The sequence below is a fragment of the Neoarius graeffei genome, chromosome 13, assembly GCF_027579695.1.
Source record: "Neoarius graeffei isolate fNeoGra1 chromosome 13, fNeoGra1.pri, whole genome shotgun sequence".
Classification (NCBI taxonomy): Eukaryota; Metazoa; Chordata; class Actinopteri; order Siluriformes; family Ariidae; genus Neoarius; species Neoarius graeffei.
Genome location: NC_083581.1, coordinates 50358592 through 50380024, shown reverse-complemented (window position 1 = coordinate 50380024; position 21433 = coordinate 50358592). Strand labels below are relative to the sequence as shown.

Sequence of the window (21433 nt, the reverse complement as noted above, 5' to 3'; positions counted from 1 at the left end):
CCAGGCTGGCCATTCTCCTCTGACTTCTCGCATCAATAAGGCATTTGTGCCTGCAGAACTGCTTCACTCTGTTTTTTCCTTGCTCCAATCTGTGCAAAATTTAGACTGTTGTGTGTGAAAAAACAACAACAACCCAGAAGATCAGCAGATTCCGAATAGGGATGAAATGGTTACTCGTTTCATGGTAAACCACAGTAAAATTCCCAACAGCTAGTCTTACTGTTTCAAATTTTAATTATCATTAAAACCACAATTGATTACAGTGGTTTGAAAAGCTCACATTAAATACTGTCCAGCATCAACCAAAGTTAGCAACAGTCTCCCAATATCACTACATAAATGATGCCATTTTTGAATGCCATTTAATTAGTCTCTATTCTCCAAACCCAAGCATGCATTTGATTCACAAGCAGAAAACAATCCTCATAACTGTTCTGTGCACTCGTATCATGTGCATGTGCACTGGATTTTACCACCATATTTTGGATCTAGTCAACACTACTGTTTTAAAAAGTCATGGAGGCTAGAGTCGGACTCAATTGCAAACATGTCTGTTTGTAAAGACCCAAAACTTTGAAAGTATGGGAGTTTTTATAATTATAGCAGCATGAGCACTATGCATGAGCCTGCCAGAAAAGGCAAAATGACCCTAAGAGTTATCTGTTCATGTTTCTTAACTTACCATTAATAGGGAGAGTGTTTTAATATATTTTACCCTTGTAGCTGCTAAATACACTCATTATTCATGCCAAAAATCATCTGCCTGCTACCTTAAAGTTTCTATTGAATAAATGTCTGGGCTTATTCTATGTTGATTGATATTGCCTGTGTGTGTGTGGTGTGTGTGTGTGTGTGTGTGTGCGTGCGTGCGCGCGCGCGCGCGCGCACGTTAGACTTGTTGGGAAATGTACCTTGTCTAATTATTTTATTTCTGCCATTATTTTAAGCACATTTCTTTGTGTAGGGAATGCCATAAATCTAAAAGATAACAATTGAATAACTGTGGTCAATATAATTAAAAGTGCAAGTTAAAAGAACATAGGGAATGTCTTCATTATTACATGTTCAATAATTATGATATATTTGTTTTTCTCTTCATTATCTCAGTAAAACTAAAATAAAATGAACTTAAATGAAATGGTCATTTATATTTTTTGGAGGAAAATTAATAATTTAAATTAATTCACTATATAGCCATCTGTTATTACATTACATTAATGGCATTTAGCAAACGCTTTTATCCGGAGTGACGTACAACATACCCAGAGCAGCCTGGGGAGCAGTTCGGGGATAGGTGCCTTGCTCAAGGGCACTTTAGCCATTCCTGCTGGTCCAGGGAATCAAACCGGCAACCTTTCCCTGGTCCCAAAGCTGTTTCTCTAACTGTTAGGCCATGACTTCCCCTTTACATTAGCTATTACATCCTGGGCAAGTCACAAATCTATTGCAGGACTAACACAGAGACAAACAACCATTCTCACTCACATTCAAATCTATGGGTAATTTAGACGAGCCAGTTGACCTAATCTGCATGTTTTAGGACTGTGGGAGGAAACAAGAGCACCTGGAATAAACCCACACAGTCATGGGAATAACATGAAAACTCTATACAGAAAGGTCCCAGTAGGCTGGGAGGTTCAAACACAGAACCTTCTTGCTGTGAGGCAAGAGTGCTAACCACTGCACGAAAGTGCCCATTAATTGATTAATTGGTAAAATAACTGATAGATTAATTGATAGAAGAATAGTCATTGATGGCACCCCTTATGCATGTTTCTACAAACAAAAAGTACATTGTGCTGCTAATTTTGTTTGTCTTTTTCAATATAAAACTTGGTGAAATGATTTCAGTTTATGTAGCAGTACTTTTTGAACATTGTCAGCACATTTTAACAATACCGATAACTGACAACTAACAATACCAATAACTAACAATACTGATAACCATGATAAATTTGGTCACTATAATCCATCCATTATCTGTAACCGCTTATCCTGTGCAGGGTCACGGGCAATCTGAAGCCTATCCCAGCTGACTATGGGTACACCCTGGACAAGTTGCCAGATCATTGCAGGGCTGACACATAGAGACAAACAACCATTCACACTCGCATTCATGGTCAATTTAGGGCCACCAATTAACCTAACCTGCATGTCTTTGGACTGTGGGGGAAACAGGAGCACCCGGAGGAAATCCACGCAGATACGGGGAGAACATGCAAACTCCACACAGAAAGGCCCTCGCCGGCCACAGGGCTCAAACCCAGAACCTTCTTGCTGTGAAGCGACAGTGCTAACCACTACACCACCATGCTGCCCATCACTATAATCATGATATTACATTTTCGTACCATTTCACCTGTAATTCTGAAACACCCAGCTTGACTGGCACCAACGACTATGCCACAATTAATGTCACTGAGATCACATTTTCCCCATTCTGATGTTTAATGTGAACATAAACTGAAACTCTTGACATGTATCTGTGTGATTTTATGCATTGTGCTGTATCCACATGATTGTCAGATTGTATAGTTGCATGAACGATCAGTGCCCTTAATAAAGTGGCCAGTGAGGGTATGGATATCTTTTTTTTCTTAAAAAGTTATTCTGTTTGTCTTTACAGGATAATAACATATACAAATTTCTCTACATGGTCTCTACTCACAGTACTACAGTAAGGGTCAGAATTTTTTCCCCCTACTAAGACCCCAGCTACAAAATAGCATTAATCTCTGTTCCTCCTTCTTGAGCTTGGAGCTACATGCATTTATGATTAACCATATTGCTACTGTAGATAATATCAGCTGGAAACCACAAAGGTTTGCACATTCAAACAACCGCTATGCTTATGATTCACCTTTCATGCTGGGTATTATAGAGACTTGCACTTCCTAAGAAGTGCCGTGTCACATGCTTACCCCAGCGCTTCTATTCACACTATACTTGTGCCAAGCATTCTGTCTCCCTTTAAAATACTTAGTATTGTTTGCTGCTTCTGTTACAACTCTATATTGTAGTGATTCAGAATTAAACTGAATTGAATTGAGCTGAAATTAAATTAAATCAAAACTAATTGAATTAAAAACTAAACTGCCTGCAAGTTTTGTTTTGTTTTTTACTACTTTTTATCTTTTTGGGTAGATGAGACTGTTCTCCTGCCTAAATATGTTACTTCAAGGAAAGTAATGCAAGCTGCACTGAACCTTATAATCAACTTATTGTTAAGATAAAGAGCTTGTTTTAAAGGTATAGTTGGGAAGATTTATAAGTGTCTCTAGATCTGTGAATTACACACACTCAAAAAAATAAAACATTGGATTTACTCTACCGAGTTATGGCAACCGGTCCCACGAAACTGTGTTAATTTAGATGTATTGAATACAGTTATGTTGAGTTATTCAACAGAGTTATGTTAGATTTACTACACAAAGTTGCATGGACGGTATTAAATAAAGCCATGTTGGATTTAGCTGACAAAGTTATGTTGCATTTTGTGAACAGAGTTATGTTGGATTTAATTAACAACGCCACGTTGCATTTGGTGAACAGAGTTATGTTGGATTTATTTAATAAACTTGTGTTTAATTTACATTTCTGCGTTCTGTACTGTCTGCATTTGTTCCAACAATATCTACTTAAAGTACCGTACACAACACAAAATAACTATTTAACTCAGTTTTATTTGTTTGCCCAAGTGCATCTTTCAATTTGAAAAACTAAACATTTGGCAGATTACAATGTCAAAAAAATAGAAAGGTGATTCAAGTTACTTTAAAGAAAAAAAAAAAGCCTTCGCCTTTGTTGTAAAGTGCACGGGCATCTTTAAGTGCATATAACCAAGAAAACCATTATGTCTTCACACTGATCTGCATCAAGCTGAACCATGCACTGGAATTCTACAAAAATGGCCGTTGCTGCCCCCGTCCATAGATTTACATAGATTTACATAAATCCAACTCAATAAGGTCTAATAATCATAAAAACCAATGCTGTTAGGTTATTAAAACAAAACTCACTTGATTTAATTGTTAAACACGACAATATTTAATAAATTTAACATGAACTAGTTATTTAACTCCAGCAACATGCATGTTTCATTTCTTTGAGTGCATACACTTATCAGCCATAACATTAAACACCACTGACAAATAGTATAACTGTTTTTAGTATAAATATGCAAATGATTATAGAAAATTGTGCACGCTGATTGGTTGAGAAATTTGGACTATTTCTCGATAATCACCTTGAGCGACTTGGCAAAATGGCTGCCAATCACTTTGTCACTGTAAGTGAGGAAGAATTACAAATTATGAAAGAAAATGTTCTTCCTAGGCGGCACGGTGGTGTAGTGGTTAGCACTGTCACTTCACAGCAAGAAGGTCCTAGGTTTGAGCCCAGCGGCCGGCGAGGGCCTTTGTGTGTGGAGTTTGCATGTTCTCCCTGTGTCTGCGTGGGTTTCCTCTGGGTGCTCCGGTTTCCCCCACAGTCCAAAGATTGGTGACTCTAAATTGACCGTAGGTGTGAATGTGAGTGTGAATGGTTGTTTGTCTCTGTGTCAGCCCTGCAATAACCTGGCGACCTGTCCAGGGTGTACCCCGTCTCTCGTCCATAGTCAGCTGGGATAGGCTCCAGCTTGCCTGCGACCCTGTAGAACAGGACAAGCGGCTACAGATAATGGATGGATGGATGGATGTTGTTCCTAAAAGCACTAAAGAGGCTATGAAGTTTGGTCTCAAACTAACCAAAGGTAAAGTGGAATTGTGGTTTATTTTAGCAATTTCAAAACAAAGTATTTTATGCGAGTTAGCATAGAAAAGTGACACAACCCTGCATGCATTACATTTGCATGCTGCTTTTGAAGTTTGAAATAGTTTTTTTTAAATAAGATTTTTTTTTTAAATAATCACCTGTGTATTTATACTAAAACAATTATCTGCCTCAGGCTTGGTGAATATTGGTGAATAATTGTTCAATAATGGAATTTGTCGAGGGGTGGGATATATTAGGCAGCGAGTGAAAAGTCAATTCTTGAAGTTCGTGATATGATGGACACAGGAAAAAATGGACAAGCGACTTTGACGAGGGCCAAATTGTGATGGCTAGATCATCATGTGAATGGCCAGGTGTATGTGTGCTGTTTACCAGTGAAAAGATGGCACCGAGATGTACTATGAGAAGAAGACAAGCTGGTGGAGGCAGTGTGATGCTCTACGCAATGTTCTGCTGGGAAACCTTAGGTCCTGGCATTCATGTGGATGTAATGTACCACCTACTTAAACATTGTTGCAGACCAAGTACACCCCTTGTGGCAGTGATATTTCCTAATGGCAGTGTCTACTCAGCAGGATAATGTGTTCCACCACACTGCAAAAATTATTCAGGAATGGTTTGAGGAACATGGGAAAGAGTTCACGGTGTTGACTTGGCCTCCAAATTCCTTCCTTCCATCCATCCATCCATCCATCCATCCATCCATCCATCCATCCATCCATCCATCCATCCATCCATCCGTTATCTGTAGCTGCTTATCCTGTACAAGGTCACAGGCAAGCTGGAGCCTATCCCAGCTGACTATGGGCAAGAGGTGGGGTACACCCTGGACAAGTTGCCAGATCATCGCAGGGGCCTCCAAATTCCCCAGATCCCAATCCAATCAAGCATCAGTGGGATGTGCAGGACAAATATGTCCATGAAGGCCCCACCTCACAACTTACAGGATTGAAAGGATCTGTTGCTAACGTTTTGGTGCCAGATACTACAGCACACCTTCAGAGGTTTTCTCGAGTTCATGCCTCAATGGGTCAGAGCTGTTTTGGCTGCACAAGTGGGTCCTTTGTTGTCTGCCCCAGCCCGAACACTCACCTTCTATTAAAAACAACTCATGAAGCACAGGTAGGTTCCATAGACAGGCTAAGTCAGTCACAGCGAAGGAGGAGACTTCTTAGTGTTTTAATATCAGTCACAGTTTCCCTCACAAACAACAGTTATGTTTACCACATCACCGTTCTTCTGTCTCAGTATGCTTTACATGATGTATTTAAACAGCTCATAGTAACACGTTATATTACAGTGCCCTAATTCCAGTGTGAGGACCAGTGTGAATTACCAACATGCTAACACAACTGCTTTTGTGAAGTGAATAAAATACCACAAATAATGGCATCCTCAATATCAGAAGTGATTCAGTAGAACTCAGAACCATAAAATTGTAGGAATTCACACAGGTTAATACAAAAGAAAACAATTAGAGCTTGGGGTAAAGCTTGTGGTACTTTTTCACTTTTGCATGCAAAATTGAATAGGTACATTGTGGTAAATGTCATTTATAGTTATTTTATGTGAGTTGAAATATGATTTGATACATTGTCTACTGTAATTTGTAGTACTCATTCACTTTTTAATCAACACTGTGAGATAGATAGTAGAGATATAGCTATACATATACAGTACTGTGCAAAAGTCTTAGGTACATGTAAAGAAATGTTATAGACTAAAAATGGTTTAAAATAATGAAATGTTTCAACATTAAAAAATACTATAAACAGCAGTAAGCCATAATAAATGAAACAAAGTTAATATCTGGTGTGAAATGTCCCTTTACTTAAAAAAAAGAGTAGTCTCAGGTACAGTGAGTGTAGTTTTATAAGGAAATGAGCTGTAGGTTTTACTGAGCATCTTGCAGAACCAAAGTGTTCTTCTGGACACTTTGTCACATTTGCTTCTTAATTCTGCAGCAAAACCCAGTAGCCTTCAATATGTTTTCTTTTTTAATCTGTATAAGGGTAGGAGCAGGCTTCACTCAATATGTTTTTATTAATTCTGAGAGTGCTGGCCTAAAGGTTCACTCACAACCTGCCATACGTGCTACTACAGCTGGTCTACAGTAAAAAATTTGGCCAAACCGTGCTTGAAACTTGCACGACACTTGCGTGTGTTCAGCACTGTAGAAGGTCAAAGACTGGCCGTGGAGACTTTTGGTCCTGCACATGCAAATTCTACGGGTCTTCCAAAAAATCAAGAACACATACAGTACACTATGTATGGGACCCGTACTCCTTTTGTATGCCTGAACCAAGTTAGCAGCACGGCTAGTAGGGGCTTTGTGATGACAGTAAGACGCACGAGTGATGCACGGTCATTGTATGAGTGACGTGCCTCAGAAGTACTACACAAGTACTCCACACTTGCTATTTGCACGGCCCCCAAGAGAGAAGTACACTCTCACTTTCTACTCCTATGTGTGGCGTGCACGCAGCGCACATGACCTGCACGCGACACGAGGGGCAAGACTCCGGGTATATATTGGGGAGGAACCAAGGAACTGATCTTGTAATATGTAGCATTGTAGAAGGGAAGAAGATGGCTGTCGCCATACCGCTGCAACGACTGAGGGAGTTGGACCCTTATAAGCAGATGATAGAACCTAAGGAACAGCACAAAGTGATATTGTTCTTCAGTTGAAAGACAGATGCAGAATGCTGCAGACACGCTGGTTTTATACCCACTCCTGGCTTGCGTCACACGCAAGTCATGAGTGATTGTCACGTGCTAATCACATGCGTCATACATGCTTCACAAGTGCGGCCCATACTCCTAGCGCAGGAAACTGGTAAAATGCAAATCACACGCACTCCACACTCACCGAATATGCACTGATCACATACGTCAGACATACGCTTTCCACGGGCTAACGGCGCAATTTTTCCCACGCCTCGAGGAAGTCAAGCGTGCAACCTGTACTTGACAAGTACTTTGCCCGTACTCCTCCCCCAAACTTTATCCCGGGTTCGCCGCGACCTTGTGGCACAGCTGCGAGCTACCAAACCCTGCGACCCGTGTGTGTCCAAAACACTTACAGCGGGTTGTGAGTGTGGCATAAGATATAGTCAGTTCAAAAGAAAGGGAAAGAGGCCATACTATGCATTCAGATATTTATTCGCACAGACACTTTTTTTTAACCTGAATACTTGCATTCTTCATGTAATGAATGAAGATTTGTCTTTAACATGTTTCTTGTAAAATTGTGAATTGATGATGCTTGTGCTGACATATTTCCATATTTTCATCTGGATTTTACATCTGTTTTTTTTTACAAGAGGTTTTAAAACCAATGGACTGTTTTAATTACTGCATTGATATTGCCAATTATTGTATTTAACTTTATTGTATTGTCATTGGTTGATGATGGGGGTGTGTACATGGGTGTGGGTATTTAAGATTTGTAGTAACACTGATGTGCTTGAGCACACTGAGGAAGGCACACGCCAAAATGTGTCTGTGCGAATAAATATCTGTATGCATCATGCAGCCTCTTTCCCTTTCTTTTTTAATCTGAAAAGTGGTCGTTTATGTAATATGCTGCTCAGATACAAACTTTTTTTTCTGTAACATTTAATTTTGTGCTGGAAAACGAACATTTGGACTCTAAAATGTTTTTGTAATGACTCGATAATGCAGAAGTTATATCAATATATAATCTATATTGATTATATCAATATATAATCAATCTATAACAAAGTTTGTATGGAAAAAATAGTGTGCCTAAGACTTTTGCATAGTACTGTACATATAGAGATATAGTATAGTAGGGGTCATTTTGCCAACCTATTCTGTGTGTTTCTGAGTGTGTGTTGAGTTACCGTGGGAAACTTACCTTGGAGAGGTTCACCATTCCTCATCCAGGTGATTGTGGGTGGTGGCTTTCCTGAAGCATGGCAGTTTATGTGTACCTCTGATCCAATTGACACTACTTGACTTTTTATTGGTTCTTGCACCCAGTGTGGTGGCACTAGGAAAAACAGGATAGTGATTTTGAAAATGTCCAGATTAGAGCAATACTTCAGGTATGATAAGTGTAGAAGCAATAGGCGTGAGTTATTGCGATACTATACTAGAAACAGCAGGTTGCTCTTAAATTGTAATTTCACCCTCATGTTTGTATTCAGGTCCATTTGAAAATTTCCCCAAAGTGGAAGAATGTTGAAAGTTATTTTATCATTTAATCTTTGTGATTAGACCGATCACTACCTTTTAACGGGTTATGAGATGACAGATCAGTGGGATTACATTTTATTTCTCATGTTATCTCTTAGGGGCGGCATGGTGGTGTAGTGGTTAGCACTGTCGCCTCACAGCAAGAAGGTCCTGGGTTCGAGCCCAGCGGCCGATGAGGGCCTTTCTGTGTGGAGTTTGCATGTTCTCCCCGTGTCCGCGTGGGTTTCCTCCGGGTGCTCCGGTTTCCCCCACAGTCCAAAAACATGCAGGTTGGGTTAATTGGTGGCTCTAAATTGACCGTAGGTGTGAATGTGAGTGTGAATGGTTGTCTGTGTCTATGTGTCAGCCCTGCGATAACCTGGCGACTTGTCCAGGGTGTACCCCGCCTCTCACCCATAGTCAGCTGGGATAGACTCCAGCTTGTCTGCGACCCTGTAGAACAGGATAAGTGGCTACATATAATGGATGAATGGATGTTATCTCTTAGTTGCACACTTGTGCATACAGGAGGATATGGTAACATTGAAAGGGGTTTTGAAATCTTTTTCTACATATATAGTTTATATGAATAATCATATAAAAATATATTGAATATTTTAAAATAAAACTTCAAAATTATGTTTAAGAGAATCAAAGGAATATTCTTGTTAGTAAGCAGAATGTTTAAGACCCTAAACCAATTTAGTTAATAACCTAAAAAATAACATAACTCAAACCTTCTATTATAATGTCGAAGAAATGAACTGCTTCACCAGCAGAATTCTTTGCCTTGCACATGTATTTTCCACTGTCTTCCTCTGTGACTTTTGTTATAATCAACCATTTTCTATGATTCTTGATGTTAGTGCGTTTTGGCAACTTCACTCCAATCTTGGTCCATTCTATTATTGGTGTGGGGCTAACAGAAAGAGTACAAATTAAAATAATGCAGATAATACAACATTTAGCTCTTACTTTTCTGTATATTATAGAAAAATTAATGAACAATGACACTGTGAGAATGAGGTGATCGAGATAACTAATATTTTACAACTGGAAAACAAACTTACAATCCCTCTGCAATACACTCAATCTCGAGATCCTGTCCTTGTACCAGATATATTTGAGACAGATCACCAGAGGGTACCAGAAGATTTGGTTTTCTATTCGAAACTGGGAATGGAAATTGCAAAAGATAATGTAACTCAAATGTAAACAATGGTAAACTAATTATCAATAACTGACAAACATTTGAAAAAGTACAAAAGCAAATTTGAAAGTTATTTGACTCACTAGTGACATCTGTTTCACCACTCGAGTTTGCTGGAAGGAAAAGGGGAATATTAAGTATTTTTTATCGAACTGCGTGCAAACAAATGGATCAGTATCATCAGTGGGGGCCATATGTCTGAATCCACTGTCAAAATCTGTTTCATAGAAAATGGCTTGCCTCATATTCAAATTATCTACTCCTGAATTAGAGAGTTACTGCCATAAAATTAGATTTTTTTTTTATTTTTTAAAATGAAACAGTTCTTGGGTGTGGGCTCAGACATCTGGGACTGTACATTTCAGTGGGCAGGTAAAGTAGATGGTGTGACATACAGGACATGACCACAATAGCCATGGCAGTTTTCTGGACGATGGTGCGAATCTTTGGGAAAGAAGCAAAACAGCTGTAGTCACTACGGCTGTCTTTCGCTAGCACGTTTGAAAAGTACAGGTTCCCATTCAATCCCATAGACACTCGCTCATCTTGTAAAATGTGTTCAAGACCTGCAAACAGTACCAACAAATTAGTTATGTGGAAAACAGCTCATCTTATGATACATTATACAGTGTCCTTCAAATGTTTTGGCACCCTTCTTGAAAATAAGCAAAAATGAATATATAAAAACAATAACACATGCAATAAGTGATATTTTCTCTGTGTGTGTGTGTGTGTGTGTGTGTGTGTGTGTGTGTGTGTATACAGTGTCTTGCAAAAGTATTCATCCCCCTTGGTGTTTGTCCTGTTTTGTCGCATTACAAGCTGGAATTAAAAGGGATTTTTGCAGGGTTAGCACCATTTGATTTACACAACATGCCTACCACTTTAAAGGTGCACATTGTTGTTTTTATTGTGACACAAACAATAATTAAGATGAAAAAAACAGAAATCTGGAGTGTGCATATGTATTCACCCCCTTTCATATGAAACCCCTAAATAAGAGCTGGTCCAACTGATTCACTTCATAAGTCACATAATTAGTTGATTAAGATCCATCTGTGTGCAATCAAAGTGTCACATGATCTGTCACATGATGTCTGTATAAAGCAACCTGTTCTGGAAGGACCCTGACTCTGCAACACTACTAAGCAAGCAACATGAAAACCAAGGAGCACTCCAAACAGGTCAGAGACAAAGTTGTGGAGAAGTATAGATCAGGGTTGGGTTATAAAAAACATCCCAAACTTTGAATATCCCAGGAAGCACCATTAAATCCATTATAGCTAAATGGAAAGAATATGGCACCACTACAAACCTGACAAGAGAAGGCCACCCAACAAAACTCACAGACCAGGCAAGGAGGGCATTAATCAGAGATGCAACAAAGACACCAAAGATAACACTGAAGGAGCTGCAAAGATCCACAGTGGAGATGGGAATATCTGTCCATAGGACCACTTTAAGCCATATACTCCACAGAGTGGGGCTTTATGGAAGAGTGGCCAGAAAAAAAGTCATTGCTTAAAAAAATCACATTTGGAGTTTGCCCAACAGCATGTGGCAGACTTCCCAAACACACGGAAGAAGATTCTCTGATCAAATGAGACAAAAATTGAACTTTTTGGCCATCATAGGAAATGTACCATGTGTGGCGCAAACCCAACACCCTGAGAACACCATCCCTACAATGAAGCATGGTGGTGGCAGCATCATGCTGTGGGGATGTTTTTCATCTGCAGGGACAGGAAAGCTGGTCAGGACTGAAGGAAAGATGGATGGAACTAAATACAGGGCAGTTCTGGAGGAAAACCTGTTTGAGTCAGCCAGAGGTTTGAGACTGGGATGAAGGTTCATGTTCCAGCAGGACAATGACCCTAAACATACTGCTAAAGCTACACTGGAGTGGTTTAAAGGGAAACATTTAAATGTCTTGGAATGGCCTAATCAAAGCCCAGACCTTAATCCAATTGAGAATCTGTGGCATAACTTGAAGATTGCTGTACTGTACCTCAACGCAACCCATCTAATTTGAAGGAGTTGGAGCAGTTTTGCCTTGAGGAATGGGCAAAAATCCCAGTGGCTAGATGTGCTAAGCTAATAGAGCCATACTCCAAGAGACTTGCAGCTGTAATTGTCGCAAAAGTTAGCTCTATAAAGTATTGACTGGGGGGTGAATACATATGCACACTCCAGATTTCTGTTTTTTCATCTTAATTATTGTTTGTGTCACAATCAAAAAACAATGTGCACTTTTAAAGCGGTAGGCATGTTATGTAAATCAACTGGTGCTTACCCCCCAAAAATCCATTTTAATTCCAGCATGGAATGTGACAAAACAGTACAAACACCAAGGGGGATGAATACTTTTGCAAGGCACTATATATGTATATATATATATATATATATATATATATAATCGCAGGCGGCACGGTGGTGTAGTGGTTAGCGCCGTTGCCTCACAGCAAGAAGGTCCGGGTTCAAGCCCTGTGGCCGGCAAGGGCCTTTCTGTGCGGAGTTTGCATGTTCTCCCCGTGTCCGCATGGGTTTCCTCTGGGTGCTCCGGTTTCCCCCACAGTCCAAAGACATGCAGGTTAGGTTAACTGGTGACTCTAAATTGACCGTAGGTGTGAATGTGAGTGTGAATGGTTGTCTGTGTCTATGTGTCAGCCCTGTGATGACCTGGCGACTTGTCCAGGGTGTACCCCGCCTTTCGCCCGTAGTCAGCTGGGATAGGCTCCAGCTTGCCTGCGACCCTGTAGAACAGGATAAAGCGGCTAGAGATGATGAGATGAGATGAGATATGTCATCGCATTATCTGTAGCTGCTTATCCTGTTCTACAGGGTCGCAGGCAAGCTGGAGCCTATCCCAGCTGACTACGGGCGAAAGGCAGGGTACACCCTGGACAAGTTGCCAGGTCATCACAGGGCTGACACATAGACACAGACAACCATTCACACTCACATTCACACCTACGGTCAATTTAGAGTCACCAGTTAACCTAACCTACTTTATGAAAAAAGAAAGATATTGCTGGGCAATTCCATGTAAATGTCAACCTCACCATGAAAAAATAAAGCAACATGTAATACATCAAAACATTATATTTTACAGATGTGAATAAGTTGAACCAATTTGTAACCAACCTAATATGTCACTGTCAGTCTTTCTTTCTTATAATGTAAAACCCAAGCTAAAATCAACTTTGACCATGTTCAATTCTATATTATTGCCACAAGCCACAGAAATGTATGCTAAAATCCACAAAACAGCAAAACAATAGCCATCCTAAATATTATTTAAGAACTTTGATAGTTTTAGCTGATATTTAGAGAGTTTTTCAAAGGGTTATGGTGGTTAAATTGCTGATTTTCTAAACATATACCATGTCTATTTCAGACGCGTCACATCCATAACGGAATTTCGTCACATCCATAACGCTGACTTTTCCTTCCGAAACTCTGCATGAAATACAAAATATTTTAAACAAAGATTTTTTAATATTCACCTTGGACCCCTCTATCAAATGGATCTCTCCATTTCTACATTAGGTTTACAATTTCACAGAGTTTGATAAAAATGTACAGTCACCCAAGAAAAGTGATACTTTTTCTGTCACATCCATAACGCATCTTTTATTGGCATTTTCTGGCATGCCCTAGATGTACTATGGGAATTGTTCTTGTTCTATCACTTCTCCAGTATGGTACAGCCTTGAAATATGCAACACCTGTTTAAATACTGGGAGACAATAAAACATGCACTGGGTCATTTGTTGCCATTTTGAGTTCAAGTGTCACGTCCATAACGCTGGAATTGCTCTGCTGGTCTTTGTGGGGCACCTGGAGGAAACCCATACAGACACGGGGAGAACATGCAAACTCCACACAGAAAGGCCCTCGCCGGCCACGGGGCTCGTACCCAGACCTTCTTGCTGTGAGGCGACAGCGCTAACCACTACACCACCGTGCCACCCCTATATATGGTCATTGTATAGTTTTATTTAAATATCTTTTTAGTCAAAAAAAATTATTTCCATTTTTCTCCAATTTGGTTGCATGTCCACACCAGTCAACTCTCCCCTATCATACAACAGATTTCAACTGAGGAGGGTGAAGGCTACCTAGAATGCTATCACATGCTTCCTTCAATACACAGGAACCCTGACAACTGCATTTTTTAACTGCAGCTCAAGCAGCATTAAATCCACAAACGAAAGCACTATAGCCTCTTCCATACACATGAGTTCACAGATGCCTGCTACTGGCTAGCATCACTGTGATTAACAGGGGAGAGAGTGTAAGACAACCCTTAGTTGAAGCACAGTCAATTTTGTGCCCTTGGCTGCCATCCACAGACAGGTGTGGCATTGTCAGGATTCAAACTCTAAATCTCCTGACATTAAGGCAAATGCTTTTCTGCTGTTTAAGCAATGCATTTGTATACAAAAAATGTTGCCTTGGAGGGAATAATAATAAAACTGAGTCACCACTGAGGTGGTCCTTGCAAAACAGTGATTTTGTGTTTCTTTAACCATTTCTGTGTTATGTATGAACATATTTTTGGCTGACATATCCAGTTACTCAGCAGAATTCATGATATTGTCAAACTTCATAAGAGCCCTGATAGGTTTTGATTTGTTTATACCGAAAGAGACAGAGTATGATCGAGGAATGTAGACCTCTACCGCCTAAGAGATTCTGCCTCACAGATCTGGGAGCAACAGTCACTGACACAGCTGCTCAGACATGTTTCTCAGTTTATTGTAGGACAAACATAAGCATATATTCACATTCAAGAGTGTGTTGTACTGTAGCTATGTGATTGGATGATGATGTGATTGAAGAAGCTAAGTTATTTATGGATGACAGGGTAACGTAAATGGGTGATGAAGCATTACATCATTGGTTTAGACTACACTACTTTATGAAAGAAGAAAGATATTGCTGGTCAAAGTGACCTTCATTAAGCAGAGAACAGAATGTGTGAGCGAAGATAAAGCTCAAGGATTTAACTAACCAAAACAAGTTGCAATCAGAACAGCCTGTACCAGTTTCAAGCATGCCAAGCATATATTTCTATCAAGCCCTGAACCACCAGTCAGAAAACAGGAGCAGTGTGCTCATGGGCCTAATTCTGTCTTTTTGTTTTGAAAGTTCTTTATTTTTTGGCATGGTACTGGATAACAAAGGGATTCTATGAGTATATATATCTCATATTTATACCCCAAAGGAAACAAGTTATGGTCAAACGCAACAGCAGAGTTCCTGGGAACTGAGAGCAAAAGAACAACCATAGTTTTCAGGATTGCTTATCCGTTTGCCTTAAAAGGTAGACTGCCTTTCAGATTTTTCAAGTTTAGGTCATAAAAAGAATTTTCCCTGACACCCAATTATTTTTGTTTCGTGGACGAAAAGCTATTGAATTTGAATCACAGACTTCCAATTTTTTTAAATAAAAAAAAATAGAACAATTAATAAATTTAGGGCCACGTGGCCCTAAACTCTCTGCTATTTTTTCCTGCTTCACCATGACCCAATTCAAGATATTACGTCATGCATTACATGGTGGGCTTTCCCTGTTCACACAAGGCATTGTGGGATACAAATTTGAAACAGGAGAGAAGAATGGAGGATGTGAGTGTGCGAATGAAACGTGAAAGACCGACTACAGTAACAGAAAGTGAGAAGAAAAGACGTTATGTTGCAAAGGAAAGGAAACGCAGGACCAAACTAATAAATATCGGCAGTCAGCAAGGACCTCGGTGTGATCAGCTGTGTGTTTAGCGACAGAATGATGTAACTGTCAGTGCACGGTCAAGGTAAACCTGTAGATGGCAGTCATGCAACACTGTGGATGCCAGCTGCTGTAAAACCCAAAAGAAGAAGAAGAAGAAGAAGGTAAACCTGCGCATGCGCACACAGACTTCCTCTGTCTGCTTGACTGCATGAAGTGAGCAATTTCATGCACAATATTTGCTCGGGAATCCACTTAAATTAAATAACTTCCCAGCCACAGAATGGCCATTTATTTATTTATTTATTTATTTATGACAGAAATAAACATATATCACAATGACCAAATTTCAGAGGGAACTAAATTCCACCGATTTTATGAAATTGAAAGGCCGTCTAGCTTTAAGTTCAAATAGTCCTTAGGTGTGTGAGTAAATTTGGCACCTATAGTTTTAGAGAATACACTATTATTTTAAAAGTAATTTGATTGAGAATTAGTTTTGTTAGAACAAAGATTATTAGATGACTGAAAGCTTGAATTGTTGTTTTTAATGGTGTGATGTTTATTTTATACACATTTATAGATACGCAAACACAGTATATATGATATATACATGTAAATATCATTTTCACCCATTTTTAATGAAAGGTGCATGAAGAACATAGTCTGTCAAAGGTGAATGAAGTACACAGTCTAGCTTTCAAACTGCTTATGATCCTTTTTATCTAAAGGTGATTTTGTGAAACCAGGTCCTGATTATAAAACTTGTGCTATGTTAAGTACTTTACTCTCCTGCAATTAGACAGCACAGTACAAAGGTGCCCAACTATGGAAATGCCAAACTACCTGATCCTACAAGCTAAAAACTAAGATGATGATCCATTAGCATTGGAACTCATCAGTCTAAAATAATACTTACCAATAGTCATCCAGTAGAGATAGCGAGGAGGAATGCCTTTTGGTGGGTTACATTCCAGAACCACTGGATCTCCCTCTTTAACCACTGCTGGCTCTATAATTTCTTTTGGAAACTTTGGTGACACTTTGCAACAAGTGCAAACAAACAAACAAACAAACAAACAAACAAACAAACAAACAAACAAACAAACAAACAAACAAACCCAAACACAAAGAAATGTTGATCAAGTCCTATCACCAATAAATATCATTGAATGAGAACACTGATAATTCTGAAAAATAACTTACTAGGTACAATGAAATGGGTTTCCTCTGACATTGCTACTCCTAGTTTATTGGATGCATAACATCTGTATTTACCCTGATATTCTGCAAGGTATTTGTTATTTGGAATAACAAAACTTCCACTGTGTTCAAAGTTTTTGAGTCTTAAGTCATTACGTGGATTAAAGTTCAGGCCATCTTTAGTCCAGTAAAACCTGTTAAATCCAAAATTAGAAAGAAATTTAGATTTCTAAACTATACTCATTTGTATGTAAATATCCCATGTATACCCTCATAAACTGCATGAATATAATGTCCGTTGAAATTCAAATCAAATCAAATCAAGTTTATTTGTACAGCACTTTTAACAATAAACATTGTCGCAAAGCAGCTTTACAGAATTTGAACGACTTAAAACATGAGCTAATTTTATCCCTAATCTATCCCCAATCTATCTAATCAGAAATTATATTCTGGAATAACATACTGTAAATATCTCTCTTTCAACATGAACCCAGATCATATTTACTATTTAAAAAATGCACAAACAACAGATTATATCTTCAGTCAAGCACATGCTGGTTTAACTCACACTGGTTTTGGAGTCCCTGTAGCTTCACATATCAAAGTGAAATTATCATCAAATGCCATTGCAACAATAGATTTTTCAGATTGAGTGGTGATTGTTGGTGGCTGCTCCACTGCAGAAAAGAAATAAAGATGGGGTAAAAAACAATATAAAGTTGTTCTATGTTCCAGGTATTTATTGAAATAATTAATCCAAATCCAAGAGTTACATCTTCAACTGATTAACCCAAATGGCCCATATTATGTGAGCATCATTAAAAAGTTAATGCTGACACTGATCTGTTTTAGCCAGCATGAACTTTTTCAGCAGTTTATGCTACAGTAGATCTTCCGTGCACTGTAAAAAATAATTTGTTGTGTTAAAAAAGTGCGTAATCTGGTTGCCTTAAAATTTTTAGTTCATTAAAACTCATAGGTGGCACGGTGGCGTAGTGGTTAGCACTGTCACCTCACAGCAAGAAGGTTCTGGGTTTGAGCCCAGCGGCTGATGAGGGCCTTTCTATGTGGAGTTTGCATGTTCTCCCCGTGTCTGTGTGGGTTTTCTCCGTGTGCTCTGGTTTCCCCTACAGTCCAAAGACATGCAGGTTAGGCTAACTGGTGGCTCTAAATTGACCGTAGTTGTGAGTGTGAATGGCTGTTTGTCTCTATGTGTTAGCCCTGCGATGACCTGGTGACTTGTCCAGGGTCTACCCCACCTAGTCAGCTGGGATTGGCTCCTGCGACCCTATACAGGATAAGCGGCTACAGATAATGGATGGATAAAACTTATATAGTAAGTTAGCATAATGACGCAACCAAGTTGCATTGTGCTAACTTACTATATGAGTTTCAACAAACTTGAAATTTTAAAGCAACCAGGTTAATCACTTTTTTAAATTAACAAAATAAATTATTTTTTACAGTGTGGGATTGGACCATATGGGCTAGCCTTCGTGCCACATGCGAATCAATGAACCTTTGACACCCATGACCCTGTCGCCGGTTCACCTGTTGTCCTTCCTTGAACCACTTTTGGTAGGTACTAACCACTACATACCGGGAACACCCCACAAGATGTGTCATTTTGTAGATGCTCTGACCCAGTCATCTAGCCATCACAATTTGGTCCCTGTCAAAGTCGCTCAGATCCTTATGCTTGCCCATTTTTCCTGCTTCCAACATGTCAGCTTCAAGAACTGACTGTTCTCTTATATCCCAGCCCATGACAGGTGCCATTGTAATGAGATAATCAATGTTATTCACTTCACCTGTCAGTGGTCATAACGTTATGGCTGATTGGTGTGTATGTGTATATAGATTATGACAGTTGCACTGAAATTACTATAATAACATGTCATTAATAGGGGAATATTATGCATAAATTATTACAAATCCTGACCTTTTGTGCATCTGTGCCCAGGGTCCATTGTCTCATAATCTGTCCATGGTTATTTATGTTAAAGAGGGCTTCTGGTAGTTATTAGATAAAATGGATCAGTAAAGAACAGCTGCTTTTCTAGGTTATTTGATTGGTCTTAAGTGACGATTAGACACATTTTATGATTCCTTAATTCAGGTATACAAAAGTAATTCCAAAGTTTAAAAACAAACAAACAAACAAACAAACAAACAAACAAAAAACAAAACAAAACATGGCCACCTCGAACATTTCTTATTAGCTTCACAAAAACCAGCCAGATCACATGATTGCCCTTCTATTGTCTTTCTGAACACATTGACCTGTTTTGTGTTTCCCCTTGATTAGGATAGCTAATTATGAGCTATCTTTGTTTCATTGCTGAGCTTCAGTTTTCTTCTGTGTGCACCATGTTCTCCAAGTTATTTTTTTTACTCGTTTTATGACGCAAGGCCCAAGGAAACCAAGCCTTGGAAATGTATGAAAACATTTGACAACATTTCGCAATATGATGATAAAAAAAAACATGGTCTAAGGAAATAACGCAATCAAGCACGAACACTGAACAGATACACAAAGATCAATGGCCGAAAATGGGGCAGAGACAAGACCAAAACAGAAACAAAAGCACAATATCCAGCATATCTACAGTCCTGTGCAAAAGTCTTAGGCACATGTAAAGAAATGCTGTAGACCACAAATGGCTTAAAAATAATGAAATGAAATGTTTCAACATTAAAAAATACTATAAACAGCAGTAAGCCATAATGAATGAAACAAAGTCAATATTTGGTGTGAGACGACCCTTAGCTTAAAAAAAAATAGTAGTCTCAGGTACAGTGAGTGCAGTTTGATAAGGAAATGAGCTGTAGGTTTTACTGAACATCTTACAGAACCAGTCACAGTTCTTCTGGACACTTTGACTGTCACGCTTGCTTCTTCATTTTGCAGCAAAACCCAGTAACCTTCATTATATTCTCTTTTTTAATCTGAAAAGTGGTCTCTTCTGTAATATGCTGCTCAGATACAAACTCTTTTTTTCTGTAACATTTAATTTTGTGCTGGAAAATGAATGTTTGGAACTCTAAAATGTTTTTGTACTGACTCGATAATGTAGAAGTGATAAAATAGAAATCTATAACAAAGTTTGTATGAAAAAAATAGGGTGCCTAAGACTTTTGCACAGTACATACATGTCAACCTATACGGAATGTCCGTATTTTATATGGATTTGATTCAATAAACGTAGTATACGGGCGTATAAATAAAGTTATACGGATTCTTTAAAAAAAAACTTCAATATTTATTTAGAGCTATCAATTCCCACGACAGCCAGTAAAGAGTCTTATGAAATCGCGCGTTATCTTGTGGTAGCGAGACTTCGTTCCACTTTTGATCATGCGCACACCGCATTGCGAGAATCCCGCCAACCCGGAAGTTATAGACATATAAACATAGACGCCGCCTTCTGCGTAGAATCATACGTCATCCTCGCCGCCAAATTGGGTGTGGCAAAGTGGCGATTCTGAGAATAAAGATGCCTCATTCATGTGCTGCGTTTAACTGTACCAACAGGTTTACTGTCCAAACGAGATCACATGGGATTACCTTTCACAGGTGAGACTGGAAAAATACTTTTCATTGTATTTGGTCATTATAACGTAATTTTACGAACAGATTTTTCTGACTTTGTGGCTAATATGAAGTCTCGCGCATAATAGCCGCTCGGTGAAACCTGTCTCCAAACAACGAAGTATTTCCTTCGTAACTACGCTGATAACACTTTGTGTTTTTGTCAAACATCGGAGCTTTGTATTCATTCTGAAGGTTTATTGTTATTAATATTGAATAAAAAGTAACTTGGATATATCATTGTTGATTATCAAATTTTAGGTAAATTATTTTAATTTGCATCTTATACTGATTTTATAAGGGAAATACAGATTTTGGAGGTTGGTTATACAGGTTTGATTGACCAAAGGTTGACATGTATGACAGTACTGTATTTTACTTTGTCAGGAATGATCATGGTGAATAGCTTCATGTATAATAAGTTTTAAAGCTGGCTATTGTATTTGAAATGACAAGTTGAACCAATAGAAACTACTCAACCAGAATTTCACAGTTGTTGATATTTGTAAAATAAATAATGTCCAAAAAAAGTTTTAACTCAAAATTAATGAAAATTGTAATTAATTAAAACCAGCTGCTGTCACTGCTGCTAAGTAAACAGAGTATAGGTTTAGATACATATAGTTAAATAATTTGTAGCATTTTCCATGTGGGTTCATCACTGATTCTTGCATCACAGTATAAAACTAATTAGTACAAATAGGCAGAAGATTAT

General features: G+C 38.7%; 1 protein-coding gene across 5 annotated transcripts in view; it reads right to left on the bottom strand.

Annotated features, from left to right (window-relative positions):
- chl1a (cell adhesion molecule L1-like a) overlaps window positions 1-21433 on the bottom strand; it is an 85934-nt gene that overhangs the window by 44785 nt on the left and 19716 nt on the right. For all 5 annotated transcript variants that reach the window (XM_060937977.1, XM_060937978.1, XM_060937973.1 and 2 more), the window contains exons 3-10: window positions 17695-17803; window positions 17127-17317; window positions 16840-16962; window positions 10582-10752; window positions 10270-10299; window positions 10047-10149; window positions 9714-9895; window positions 8657-8791 (exon numbers count right to left, since the gene is read on the bottom strand). In XM_060937977.1, the coding sequence (XP_060793960.1) occupies window positions 8657-8791; window positions 9714-9895; window positions 10047-10149; window positions 10270-10299; window positions 10582-10752; window positions 16840-16962; window positions 17127-17317; window positions 17695-17803 (1044 nt within the window). The remainder of the gene's footprint in view (window positions 1-8656; window positions 8792-9713; window positions 9896-10046; window positions 10150-10269; window positions 10300-10581; window positions 10753-16839; window positions 16963-17126; window positions 17318-17694; window positions 17804-21433) is intronic.